Here is a 14,656-nt window from a genome sequence, read left to right as displayed (position 1 = left end):
CTTGGTGTGAGTTATCATTATGGAATATTAATGAGAAGTCTTATCATTTACATATTGCACATCTTATTTTAGTTTGCAATCTCTATTATATGATTTACCTTGTTGTTAGTATTGGTATCACTTTGGGAGCATTGAATAAATCTATTTGGTTTTGGCAAACTTAGCATTGGTCAATAGCAACAACACTTTGAGGTTTAAGTAGAAAAGAGAAATACATGTAGTTGTTTCATTGTCTTTCTTTCTTGTTAGCTCATAGCTTATTATTCTGAAGTTAAAATTGTTTGTGCTTATAAGGAAGATGCATGATTGTTTCTATCACATGTATATTTGTTTGTTTCCTTCGACTCTTATGCTTGCTAATTAACCTTGCTAGCCAAAGACCTGTACTGAGAGGGAATACTTCTCGTGCATCCAAACCTTAACCCAAACCTATTCCATTTGTGTCCACCATACCTACCTACTACATGGTATTTTCTGCCATTCCAAGTAAATACTTCATGTGCTACCTTTAAATAATTCAAAATATACTATCTCTTATTTGTGTCAATGTTTTATAGCTCATGAGGAAGTATGTGGTGTTTTATCTTTCAATCTTGTTGGGCAACATTCACCAATGGACTAGTGGCTTCATCCGCTTATCCAATAATCTTGCAAAAAGAGCTGGCAATGGGATTCCCAGTCCCAAATTAATTAAACTAAATAGACACTCCTCCATGGTATGTGATTGATGGACGGCACCCGAAGGATTCGGTTAGCCATGGCTTGTGTAAGCAAAGGTTGGGGGAGTGTCATCATCATAATAAAACCAAAATAAAAAGGCACTCCTTCATGGTATGAGATTGTTGGCAGGCACCCGAGGATTCGGTTGGCCATGGTTTGTGAAAGAAAGGTTGGAAGGAGTGCCACACAAAATAAAAATAAAATGGGAGCCGCTCTTTGAAGGTTGTCTGGCAAGGGGGTTAGAGTACCCGCTACCAGTCGTTGACAACAACAAACACCTCTCAAAATGTTACTTTTATTATCTCTATATTATTTCAAAACTGAAAAGCTCTAGCACATGATTTAATCACTGCTTCCCTCTGCGAAGGGCCTGTCTTTTACTTTATGTTGGGTCAGTAAACCTATTTCCCTCCATCTCAAGCAAGCATTTGAGTAGTTGTGATCAAACCATTATACTGTGATCTGCTTCATCATGTCTTTTATTCTTCCTTGTTTAGTACAAGTTTTATCTGAATGAATATAGCTTTGCAAGTTATCAATGATTATGAGGAGACTATTATGATTGAGTATGCAAGTTGTGCAATATAAACTTTAACATGAGAGCATTGCTCGATAGATAAGTATAACCTGTTAATTGTTCTCTGACCAAGAACGAAGTTTGCCATTACCAACTATGATTTCTTATGCACCCTTATTTGTGATTACCTTATACTTGTTTCAAGTTGAGTTATATGAGGAAGTTGTTTACTAGAATGTCTTGTGTGAATGAATATGATGCTTCTTGTCCGTATTTTATTTATCGACTCTTCACTCCATAAACATGTGGTCTGTTCTTGAGTTCGATTTCGCTTGGGGACAAGCGAAGTCTAAGCTTGGGGGGAGTTGATACGTCCAATTTGCATCACTATTTTGTATCATAATTTGCTGTTATTCATTGATATATTTCATATTTGGACACAATACTTATGTTATTTCATCTATTTTGCATGTTTCATCATTATTGGAGGATCAAGCACGGAGCCGGGATTCTCGTTGGAAAAAGCACCGTCGAACGCAATATTTCGGAAGATCAACTGTGGAAGGAAATTATACCAAAAATCCTATTTTTCCAGATGACGAAGGAAGCCAGAAGGGGGAGCTGAGAAGACCCAAGGTGGGGCCAGACCACAGGCCGGCGCGGCCCATGGCCTGGCCGCGCCACCTTGTGGTGTGGGGGCCCCACAGCCCCTTTCGCCTCCTTTTCTTCGCGAAACCCTTCGTCCCGAAGACCTAAGCCACAGAGGGTACCTCACGAAGAGTTACAGCCGCCTCTGCGGGGCGGAGAACACCAGAGAGAAAAGAGCTCTCCGGCGGGCTGAGATCCGCCGGGGAAATTCCCTCCGGGAGGGGGAAATCGACGCCATCGTCACCGTCATCGAGCTGGACATCATCTCCATCACCATCATCATCATCTCCACCATCATCACCGCCGTCTCCACCGCTGGACATCGTCACCGCCGTAGCAATTTGGGTTTGATCTTGATTGTTTGATAGGGGAAACTCTCCCGGTATCGATTTCTACTTGTTGTTGACGCTATTGAGTGAAACCATTGGACCAAGGTTTATGTTCAGATTGTTATTCATCATCATATCACCTCTGATCATGTTCCATATGATGTCTCGTGAGTAGTTCGTTTAGTTCTTGAGGACATGGGTGAAGTCTAAATGTTAGTAGTGAACTATGGTTGAGTAATATTCAATGGTATGATATTTAAGTTGTGGTGTTATTCTTCTAGTGGTGTCATGTGAACGTCGACTACATGACACTTCACCTTTATGGGCCTAGGGGAATGCATCTTGTACTCGTTTGCCAATTGCGGGGTTGCCGGAGTGACAGAAACCTAAACCCCCGTTGGTATATCGATGCAGGAGGGATAGCAGGATCCCAGAGTTTAAGGCTGTGGTTAGATTTATTTTTAATTACTTTCTTGTAGTTGCGGATGCTTGCAAGGGGTATAATCACAAGTATGTATTAGTCCTAGGAAGGGCGGTACATTAGCATAGGTTCACCCACACAACACTTATCATAACAATGAAGATTATTTAGCCGTATGTAGCGAAAGCACTAGACTAAAATCCCGTGTGTCCTCGAGAACGTTTGGTCATTATAAGTAAACAAACCGGCTTGTCCTTTGTGCTAAAAAGGATTGGGCCACTCGCTGCAATTGTTACTCTCGCACTTTACTTACTCGTACTTTATTCACTTGTTACATCAAAACCCCCTGAATACTTGTCTGTGAGCATTTACAGTGAATCCTTCATCGAAGCTGCTTGTCAACACCTTCTGCTCCTCGTTGGGATTGACATTCTTACTTATCGAAGATACTACGATACACCCCCTATACTTGTGGGTCATCAGTCACCTGAAGCGCATGGAAGAATAAACTACATAATTACTATCAAGCATATTTGCAATGTCCATGAAATCAATTTAAGCTGTTTCCTCAACCACCATGCATGACCTACTCTAATACAGCTTAATATGTAACCTTGGATGTATTTATTCAGTTACTATGTACTCTTCTGGTACATAATTTCAAAAAGCTCCACAGTAAAGCACAAACTACATCCAGTAGATACTCAGCTATCTACACAGTTAATAGTTTCATGACACATAAGTCATCGGGACAATGACAGTTCTTTGATTTTGTAACACACTCCAGTGTGTTCCTGAAACCAGCACTACATAGGACAGAAGGGTAAGTACCTTTGATGGTCCGAAAATCGACATTGAGCTTCATTAAAGGGCGTGGATCATTAGGGGTAAATGTCATCTTATCCTCTCTCTGCAATCACAAGAAAAAATGTTTGATTCATCAGACAAGCTCATTATGGTCAACTTGCAAGCATTAGCAATTTAGCAGTGGCCCAGAAAGGAATGAAGAAAAGTAAGCCAAACAACTATTGCAACCAGAATAATTTTTAGCAGGAGCTGCTCCCAATTTCGTTAAGCAAACTGGATGATCCAACTTGTAGCGTGACCTGGCACAGTCACAAACTATGAGCAAATGAAAGATCATGTTTGGCCCACAAATGTTGTCCGACTAAACCCCAGCGTCGGCGACCTACACATAAAAACGATGGAAAAACGATGTGGAAAGTATTCATCCGATCCAAGCAGCGGCGTGCTTTAATTCGTTCCCTTTCTTATAGAATGGGAGACCTACTCGAGATTAATCAGTTGGTAATCCGAACACCAATCAAACCACCTCTCCCAGGCCCACAACCCAACGCGAGCAGAAAAAAGCAACGTCGGTGCAAGGCAACCCAACCAATACGAGCTCCCTGGAGATGATGGAGGGGGATTTCAGAGGGAAGAAGGCGGAGAGGCTAGAAAGGACGAGTGAGGACTGGAACACGTCATCCGGAGGATACCAGCCCTCGTGTAAGCTGGTCTTGGCTCGCTTGCCCCTGCCCTCTGCTGCTCACCGTGGCGGATGCGACCACCGGAGAGACCGCGAGACTACGAGACCACGAGTATGGCGGCTGGCCACCAAGAGGAGGGGAATACACAGACGCCTCCACTCCGAAGAGTTAGCCTGCAGTGCTCCCATTTTTCCTTGGTAATAGGAGCTATCCGTGAGGAATCAATCTACTAATTGATTGTGGCGATTATTTGATCCTGCCTATCGCGCGATTGTGGCTATCTCACAACTAATACTGGTTATTTACTTCCTTATCTGGCATGATAGTTTTATTATTCTTGACCGTTGATTTTGGAAAGTAATCCGCGTTTAGGAGATTTTGAGTAGGTGGATCGGACGGACGGCTAGGTATCAAGCGGGCGGTGTTTAATACAATTTGACGGTTAAGATGTCTCCAATCTTTGACATCAAACATGTTTGATGACGTACCAACTCGAATATAATAGTAAAGATCTTACTTTTCTTTGGCTGCTTTCAAAAAAAATAAAGTTGGGCGATATAAGAATACAAAGTTTGAAGACCTGAAATTTTTATCCGTTTCTTTTAAACTTAATTTTGTACAATTGCTGGAAATAGGTTATGTATATCTACCACGTACTATTTGCTACTATAAATATATCATGGTATAGATTGTTAAAAAATATACGGTGGGTCTCATCCAATACCCACTATAACCCCACAATAAAATGCAAACTGCAATACTTTTTGTTAACAATATTGTTGTTCCAGCTGAAGATATATCCTATCAGAGACTATGGGGTTGTGCCTAGGATTGCAAGCGGCATCCGCATAGGGCCAAGAAAACATTATCTAGCTCTGGTCGCAATCTTCGGCGCCAGTCGTGAGAAAGCTCGGGTTGCAATCTTCGGCACCAATCTCTTTGAACATGGTCATGAGCCTCGGTACCAAATTGGCAAGCGCGATCCTAAAGCCGGTCGAGCATAGTAACTCCGTGCTCCCATGATCGGTAGCCACGCATCCATGCAAGTACGCCTGGCATGTCTCGAGCACGTACCTCCCGCATCGGCAGAAGTGATCCTTGACAAACTTCTCAAAACCTTTTGGCGGCTGGCGCAACAGGTGGAGCGCAGTTCGCAGAGTGAGCAAGAAGGCCTTCTCGCTATAGGGCAGCGCATTGCGGTGGCCCTCCGACGTGTCAACCAGCTGCTCATAGCCAGCTTCGTTGTAGTAGGGCTGGTCGTTGAGAACCAGAGCTTGTAGGGAGACAACGATCTGGAGTAGGCTTGACATTCTCGGTGACCACACCTCAGTGCCCTCGCCACCGAAGGTATTCAACAAGCTAAGGCACACTCTACCACACTCGTAAAGGTTGGGATTTAGTCGTAGGCCAAAGGAGTGGTAGTACACCTGCGGAGGCTCGGCTGGGTAGGACGGTGGTAACTGCATATCGAAGAAGAAAAGCCCATTGTGGTATGGTGTCCCTCTAGCGCCCACCATAACTGTCCGGAGTAAGTCCATGCGGTCCTCGAACGCCTGCACGTAGATGGTGTCTGCATACGTAGCAACATATTGATATGTCAATTTCATCCAATTAAGTAATTATAACAACATATAAACTCCATGTCAAAATAAATAGTATTAAATAAGGAGAAGTATCTTTGGATATATAATGCTGTAGATATGGTATTATAAACGGTTATGGTTTTGCTTTATAAATTAGGTCATAGTTTGTAAATTTTCACTTGAGAAAAGAAAACTAGTAACATTTTTTAGATGAGAGGATGCAATTATGGTTTTCTACGATTTTGAACGTTGCATGCAAAGGGCACGCTCGGGCTAAGGTCACTTATATGTACCTGGTAAGCTGTTCTCCAGTATTTTCCACTCCTTCTGCACCATCGTGACCCACTTCTTTCCGTATTTGCTGCCCTGCAAGTTCATTCGACAAAAGAAAGAGCATTGGTCAACGCAGTTTATTGTTCAACTAACCATTGGATTTTAAACCAGCCTCTCATTCGACGTACTACTGTAGTTTCTTGAACCTACATGAAGCAACGTCATACATACTACTCCCTCCATATCGGTTTATTAGGGTAATACACACTTTGAGAAAACTTCAACCATTAATTTGGTCAGAAATTATAAGTAATATGCCAAAAAAATGATTGGAAACCTCTTTTGAATATGAATCCAATGAATAATTTTCGTTGCATATATTGTCCAAATACGTATTACCCTAATACTAAATGTCTTTGACACTGTCATAAGTACTATGTGGTTGATTATCTTAAATTATTGATAGATACAATGGACTATGTAGGGAACTATATAGTACAAAAATCTACTATTTGTGGTAGATCAGATGTTGTATTTACAACAAGAATATTTAAAAGATAGAGGTGTATATCTCTCGGACGAACTATTCTATGGTGAATAACGCTATATATTTTTTTACAAAAAACTGAAATAATATGGGCACGTAGGGGGTGAAGCCATGAAACTATCAGTAAGTGGGGCTAAATTAACATACGCTTAACGAAAAAAAGGTACATATCAGCGGGCACTCCATATTTCTGGGTATATAAGATAGAAGCTAAAAATTTTAAAAAAAACAGCCTCACATTAGGGATTACTCTATAGAGTTTTTTTAATGGTTATCTTCAAGAGTTGGGAACTCAGAATAGCTCATACACACGTCAGCTAGAGATAGGCATATTTTACCCAAAAAAAATCCAAACTATTAGTTGGTATTCCCTTAATTGTTCTGGCATTTTTTTTATATTCATTGTTGTGAAAACCTGTAGAAAAATGTTTCTTGTCTTTTGTAGAATAAGCTGGATGCACACAGGGTTTTGGCTTATACTATTTAAGAATAATTAGAGAGATTTTCCCGGCAAAAAAAAAGAGAGATTTTGACCGTGCATAATGTGAGAGTATAAGGGGAAAAGGAGAGTATACCTGCTCCTTGGTGTCAAGGTAAATGTGATCGGCCGGTGGGCTCGGCACTATATCAAAACGTGGGAACTTAGAAGGATCATCATCTCGAGTGGCATATGTGGCCTTGATCACCACCAGATCTTCTGCAGAGTCGTCCTCCCCGTCACTTGCATTGCTTCTTGTAACTAGAGCAAAGCCGCCCTCAGTCAGAGTGCTACCAACGTTAGGATCTTCGTGACTAGCTATAGTTACAACATGCTCGGTCACTTCCACATTCTGCGTGGTTGTAGCAGGACCATCTAATTCATTCATGGAACCATCACTGCCTTCTTCAATCATGCCGCCTTCGACGGTTCTAGCATCTGCTGGATTATCTTGTTGATTTTCCTGCAATTGGAAATATTGCCACATCATTGTTCAGGTTTTACATGTTAAGGTGCATGATGCATGCAATAATGTTTCTATTGGAGTGGATAGGTACCGTATTAGCAGCACACAATTCTTCTGTAGCATCAACGGCGCCCTCCTCCGCCCAGTCGCCCATTTTAGCCAGCAGTTGTGTGTAGTCTTCCTTGTTGGCGATACTGATCTCATGGGGCAATACCTGAAACATCATATGCAAAGCAATTGTTAAGTGAAGTTGTTAGCGTATGTATTAGCGTGTATAGTAGTTCTTTTACTTTTGTACCCTAATTGTATTGTACTCTAACTCTTGGCCTTTGGCCCATTATATAAACACCTGGAACCCCACGTATTACCGTGAGAGGCTTCCCCCAAACCCTAGCAACCTTTCTACATGGTATCAGATTGATCTCTCCCGATCCAAAACCCTAGCCGCCGCCCTAGTTCATCTAGCCGCCGGCCTCACCTTCCGCTGCACCCCACGATGGCCCTCAACTCCACCTCCGGAGCCATCGTGTCCACCACCGCGGGCGCTTTGTCTCCCGCCGGTGCTGCCCGCTCCGTCTCGCCCGTCGTCCTCTCCTTTGACGCCGGGAACTACACCAAGTGGGCGATCTACCTCCGCGCCTCGCTCGGCCGTGCCGGCCTCATCGGCCACATCGACGGCACCACTCAGGCTGCTCCTACCAACGGCGCATGGATGGCGGAGGACTACACCGTGCTCAACCATCTGCACGCGGCCATCGACGAGGACGTCGCCGACATGGTCCTCGCCAGCAACCAGACCGCCCGCCAGCTCTGGCTGGCCATCTACGAGCTCTTCTCCGCCAACAAGGCCAGCAAGGCGATCTACCTCGACAACGACTTTCGCCAGCTGGTCCAGGGCACGTCCTCCATCACCGAGTACTGCCGCCGCCAGAAGCAACTCTCCGACGCCCTCGCCGACAACGACTCCCCGGTCTCGGCCCGCGCGCTCGTCCTCAACACTCTGCGCGGCCTCGGGCCTCGGTTCTCCTCCGCGGCCACCGTGATCTCCATGACGGACCCGCTGCCCACCTTCATCCGTGTTCGGAGCATGCTCCTCATGGAGGAGATGCAACAGGCCAACGCGGCTGCTAACGCCGCCTCCACTGCCCTCGTCGCCCAGGCCATGCGCCCGGCGCCTCCTACACCACCGTGCGCGGGCACAGCCTGTCAAGGCGGGTCGTCCAACTCTGGCCGGTCTCGCAAGGGCAAGAAGAAGACCGCCACCGCCCAGGCCGCCGCGCCCAACCGCGCGCCCACCCCTGCGCCTACGGGCCCCCAGGTTACGCATCTCCCACGGCGGCGGACGGTGGCGCCCTCCTACGGGCGCTGGCATCCTCGGCCCCCGTCCTCAGGCCTACACGACAATCAACGCGCCCATGTTCCAGTCCGCGCCCTCGACCTCGACATCGCCTTCGCCTGCCTGGGACAACGCCGGCCTCATCGCTGCCCTCAACTCGCTGTACCAGCAGGGTGGCTGGGTCATGGACTCTGGCGCCACGTCTCACATGACGAACGACGAGGGTAACATCCAGTTCTCCGCCCCTCTCTCCTCTCCACACTTCGTCCTTTGTTGGGAACGGTACCTCTGTACCAATCTCTTCCTATGGCTCCACCTCTTTTCGCTCTCCTTCTGGTCATGTGTTTAAACTCAACCATGTTCTCCTTGTCCCACGTTTAATTCGCAATCTCCTATCTATTCGCAAATTTACTCGTGACAATTCATGTTCTGTTGAGTTTGACTCTCTTGGTTTTTCTGTGAAGGACCTGAAGACTCGTCGTGTGATCCTTCGCTGCAATAGTGAAGGGGATCTCTACACGTTTCCTGGCACCCCTCGTCGAGCACCACCCACCACCGCCATGCTTGTCTCCACCAACGCCGATCTCTGGCACCAAAGACTTGGTCATCCTGGTCACGATGCTATGTCGGCGCTCCAGAGTCTTTCTTTTATCAAGTGTAATAAATTGCGGCGGCCTCATGTCTGTCATGCCTGTCAGCTAGGCAAACATGTGCGCCTTCCGTTTAGTTCGTCTACTTCTGCGTCTAGTACCAAGTTTGAGTTGATACATTGTGATTTGTGGACATCACCCATTATTAGTAATTCTGGTTTTCGATATTACCTTGTTATTGTCGATGATTATTCTCACTTTTACTGGTCATTTCCGCTACGCCAAAAATCTAGCGTCTCCAGCACTCTTGCTAAATTTTTCGCCTATGTACGCACTCAGTTTGGTACCACCATCCGTTCCATGCAAACGGACAACGGCACCGAGTTCCTTAACTCTGTCGTTGATGATCTTCTTGCACAACACGGCACCACTCTCCGTCTGTCGTGTCCTTACACTTCACAACAAAATGGCAAGGCTGAGCGTGCCATTCGTACCATCAACGATACAATGCGCACCATCATGTTTCACGCTCACATGCCTGAGAGTTTTTGGGCTGAAGCTCTTGCTGCCGCGACCTTTCTCCTTAATCGCCGTCCTTGCAAGGCCATTGGGTCAATGATTCCGTACACACAACTCTATGGTCGTTCTCCCAAATATGACTCGTTGCGTGTCTTCGGATGTCTCTGCTATCCCAATGTTGCATCTACGGCTGCACACAAACTTCGCCCCCGATCGGTCCCATGCGTGTTTCTTGGCTATCCGTCTCAACACCGTGGCTACCGCTGCTTTGATCCATCCTCCGGGAAAATAATAATCTCTCGACATGTTGTTTTCGACGAAGGTGTATTTCCGTTTCAGCTTGCAGCGACCACTTCGGGCGTGTCTACTGCCACGCCCACGCCACGGCGGCTGGACTTCCTCTTCACCGACATACGGAAGCCAGCCCCGCCCGTGCCACCCCGCACTCCCGCACGCTCGGCTGCTTCTCCACCCGCGGCAGTGGGATCGCCGGTCGCTGCCTCACGGCAGCAACGGCAGCCACGGCAGCCTGCCCCGACCTCTTCGTCTGCCACGGCAGGACCCAGTGCTCCCGCGCCTGTCTCGCCTCGCTCGCGCGCCGCTGCCCGGCCCGAGCCTTCTGCACCCAAGCCGACACGCTCTGGTCGTGTGCCTCGTCCTGTTCGTCGCCTGGATCTTTCTGCTGTGGACTCCGTGGCCCCTCCCGTGCCCACGACATTCCGACAAGCAATGCAAGATCCTCTCTGGCGTCAAGCCATGGCTGACGAACACCAAGCTCTCCTGGACAACAAAACTTGGTCTCTTGTTCCGCGTCCACCTCAGGCAAATGTGGTCTCCGGGAAGTGGATTTTTCGTCATAAGTTTCACTCCGATGGTACCTTGGCTCGCTATAAGGCTCGTTGGGTTCTGCGTGGGTTCTCCCAACGCCCCGGTTTGGACTACGATGAGACCTTCAGTCCGGTTGTTAAACCAGCCACGATCCGTCTGGTCCTTCAGATTGCTGTTTCCAGTTCATGGCCAATTCGCCAGCTTGATGTGAAGAACGCCTTTCTCAATGGCTATCTGGATGAGGTTGTCTATTGTCAGCAGCCACCTGGCTTTGTTGATCCTGCTCATCCCGATCATGTTTGCCGTCTGCACAAGTCCCTCTATGGTTTGAAGCAAGCTCCTCGTGCCTGGTACCAACGATTTGCTGCTTATCTCTCCACCATTGGCTTTGTTGCATCCGTGACGGACACATCACTGTTTGTTCTTCGGTCTGCTGCTGACACAGCCTATCTCCTGCTGTATGTTGACGACATCATAGTCACTGCTTCATCATCTGCGTTTCTGCAGCATCTTCTAGACAGATTACACAGTGAGTTTGCTATGACTGATCTCGGCGACCTACACTTCTTCCTGGGTATTGCTGTTCGTCGCTCTTCTACTGGGCTGTTTCTGTCTCAGCGCCAGTACGCCGTTGATCTCCTTCAACGGGCTGGCATGTCTGACTGTCATCCCTGTACCACACCGATCGATACTCAGGCCAAGCTCTCTGACATTGAAGGTGAACTCGTCACTGATGCTACGGATTACCGGAGTCTTGCAGGTGCTCTTCAGTACCTTACTCTGACGCGTCCGGACCTTTCATACGTGGTACAGCAGATATGTCTTCATATGCATGCTCCCAGACAGCCACATCTTGCTCTTGTGAAGCGTGTTCTCCGCTACGTTCGTGGAACCTTGGATCTCGGCCTTCATCTGTCCGCGTCCTCTTCTACAGCTCTTACCGCCTACTCCGATGCTGACTGGGCTGGGTGTCCTGACACACGCCGCTCTACATCGGGATACTGCGTATACTATGGTGATAGCCTGATCTCTTGGTCATCCAAGAGGCAGACCACCGTTTCTCGCTCTAGTGCAGAAGCTGAGTACCGAGCCGTGGCACATGTGGTTGCTGAGTGCTGTTGGCTCCGCCAGCTATTGCAGGAGCTTCATCGACCTCTCAGTTCTGCGACCGTTGTCTTCTGTGACAACGTCTCTGCTATCTACATGTCCTCTAATCCGGTGCAACACCGCCGCACCAAACATATTGAGATTGACATTCACTTCGTTCGCGAGAAGGTGTCCCTTGGGGAAGTTCGTGTTCTACATGTTCCCTCTGCGCTTCAGTTTGCTGATGTGATGACAAAGGGGTTGCCGACTCAGCTATTTCTTGACTTTCGATCCAGTCTCTGCGTTCGAGAACCTCCCGCTGTGACTGCGGGGGGGTGTTAGCGTATGTATTAGCGTGTATAGTAGTTCTTTTACTTTTGTACCCTAATTGTATTGTACTCTAACTCTTGGCCTTTGGCCCATTATATAAACACCTGGAACCCCACGTATTACCGTGAGAGGCTTCCCCCAAACCCTAGCAACCTTTCTACAGAAGTAGAGAGAGATAAGAGGACTAAGTTGTCCCTTTGTGGTGGGCTGGAGGAAAGTAACATGTAGTTCCTCCGTTCCATATTAGTTCTCGTTATTTAGATGATCCGAATCCGCGACCGACAACTAATATGCAACGGAGGAAGTAATGCATATGGCGATGTATGCATACCGTTGACGTACTGCAATCCCCCCACTTCACTTGGACGTGGCCGTCATGAAGGTCAACAACATGTCCGACCCATGAAAGATCGTCGGGGGCGCTCTTGTCATGTGCCAGTGGTGTACCTCCGGTGATGTCTGACAAGAGACGAACGACTACGTCTCCGTAGAATACAGAGTGGTCAGGGTCCGTGCCCAGATCATACACACTCACTGTGTCGTCGCATTGGACCTCCCAGTTGTCAGGGTGCAGCCACGACACGTCTAGCGTTTGGTCTTTGGAATTTGGACTCCGTACGACGCCGACGCGCCTTGCCGTCGATCCACTATGTGTAGCTACCATGTTGTCATCTCCGGCGCCGGTGGTGCCATCGATTATGTCATCGGTACAAGCATTGTCGACGACGTACTGCCCTGGGAAAAACCCATGCTCGTTCATGTAGCTGGAGGGGGCGAGGGACGTCGATCGTGCTCCATGTTGCCGCGTGCCGTCTTGCCACAGCACGTCGACGGTGGTGCGAGTTCTGTAGACAGCCATGGTGGTGGGCTGTTGTTGGTCATCCGGGTGGTGATTGTCAGGAAGAGACACGGAAGCGTCGGTAAGAAAGACACGGTCACCTAAACCCCAACTGCAATCGGGCGCCGAGCAGAAAAATGTTAGGCTGTCAGGACTCTGGTAGACCGGAGGAGCGAGCTCAAGGACGAGCTGCTCGTTGGTGCCGTGTTGCGCGGACGCGATCCAGTACACATAGACGCCGGCCATCTCCACGTTGACCACCGTGCCTACTTCGCGGTCTGGCTTCCAGTGGCCCTTTAGCCACCGCGCCTCCTCGAAGATGGCCGCCGAGTCGCCGGTGACGACACGCCTCCTAGGGTAGAATACGGTGTTCATCTGGGGACGGTAAAAAGCTTCTGGATTCTCCGGTCTTAGGTCCGTGGACTCGACGTCGCTGACCCTGCAGACAGCGCCGTCGTCGAACATGACATCGGCGTCGAGGGACACCTCCACCACCCGGCCCAGCCACGCCCCGGACACGACGTAGTCGCCCAGGCTGAGCGCCCTGACGCGCCGCACGCGGGAGGGTGACACGCCCCTGATGACTTTCGTCGCTTTGCCGCTGTCGTTTAGGTCGGCGAGGTCCAGAACGGTGGTGACGCCGGTGACGACGCCGATCTGCCCACCGACGTCGGACGCGGACACGACGATCTGGCCGACATGGAGAGCGCTCCTGTCAAGGATCTTGAGGTCGACGGACTCCCTCGCCAGGGAGCCGTCGAGGCGGACCAACAGGAGCGCGTCGGCGTCCTGAAGCACCAGGCCGCGGTAGACGGGGCCGCTACCACGCACCGCTCGGAAACTCAATAGGTCTAGCCAATAAAGTTCAACATATGCAGCAGCGGCCTTCTCGTCGGCAACGGCGACGTCCATCTTATTCTTATCTTAATTAGGCTTTTTTTCTCGATCGAAGTCCGAAGATCAAGTTCTTCCTGATCCAAGGCCGGCGTGTGTATGGAGCTAGCTAGCCGTCGCTACATATATAACTAAGTGAGGTTCTTCTACCTCCGAAAGACTACCCTAGGCGATCTAGGGTTTTATACTCCGCCGGCGACTCTGTCTCCGACGTGAGTTCTACGATCGCTGGAGCAATCTGATCGTTCTTTTCCTGGTTTCAGAGCGTTTGTTCGGGCTGATCAAGGGGATAGCTCGTCTATCTACCCGGCCTTGGCTAGCGTCTCTGAGTTCTAAGGTTAGATCTGATCGCGGGATGGCGTCGGGAGGAGGAAGTTCGTCAGCGGCGGAAGGGGCTATCGAGGGTGATGAGAGCCTGGCGAGAGCCATGCAGTTCTTGGAGTTGAGAGAGGGGGAGCTCGATGATGTGTTCATAGGCGACTCGGCTCTGGCGGCGTTGAAGAAGAAGGCACGATGGCTTGCTGTGGCGCGTGTGAACACCACTAAACCCTTCAGTTCAGAGGCATTGTTCAGTACCCTGCGTTATGTATGGGGCTTAGCCCAAGATCCGGAGATGAGAGAGGTAGATGATAACTTGTTCACGTTCAAGTTTTCATGTCTTGGGGACTGGAATAAGGTGATGAACCAGGGGCCTTGGCTCTTCAGGAAGTTAGTGGTTGTTATAGCTGAATATGATGGCATATCTAGGCCTGAAGATGTGGTG

General features: G+C 48.5%; 2 protein-coding genes across 2 annotated transcripts; one reads left to right on the top strand and one right to left on the bottom strand.

Annotated features, from left to right (window-relative positions):
• Positions 1-4,994: 4,994 nt before the first annotated feature.
• Positions 4,995-13,911, bottom strand: LOC127346762 (probable ubiquitin-conjugating enzyme E2 23). Its single transcript, XM_051373031.1, has 5 exons — positions 12,493-13,911; positions 7,564-7,686; positions 7,104-7,469; positions 6,002-6,074; positions 4,995-5,695 (listed from the first exon to the last, which is right to left on the bottom strand). The coding sequence occupies exons 1-5, from the start codon at positions 13,909-13,911 to the stop codon at positions 4,995-4,997; spliced, it is 2,682 nt and encodes an 893-aa protein (XP_051228991.1).
• On the top strand, positions 7,969-12,194 carry LOC139830772 (uncharacterized). Its single transcript, XM_071819600.1, has 3 exons — positions 7,969-8,970; positions 9,273-9,488; positions 10,257-12,194. The coding sequence occupies exons 1-3, from the start codon at positions 7,969-7,971 to the stop codon at positions 12,171-12,173; spliced, it is 3,135 nt and encodes a 1,044-aa protein (XP_071675701.1). The 3' UTR covers positions 12,174-12,194.
• Positions 13,912-14,656: the final 745 nt, after the last annotated feature.

Source organism: Lolium perenne, chromosome 4, assembly GCF_019359855.2.
Source record: "Lolium perenne isolate Kyuss_39 chromosome 4, Kyuss_2.0, whole genome shotgun sequence".
Lineage (NCBI taxonomy): Eukaryota > Viridiplantae > Streptophyta > Magnoliopsida > Poales > Poaceae > Lolium > Lolium perenne.
Note: the sequence above shows the minus strand (reverse complement) of the source record. Positions and strands in the feature narration are given on the sequence as shown.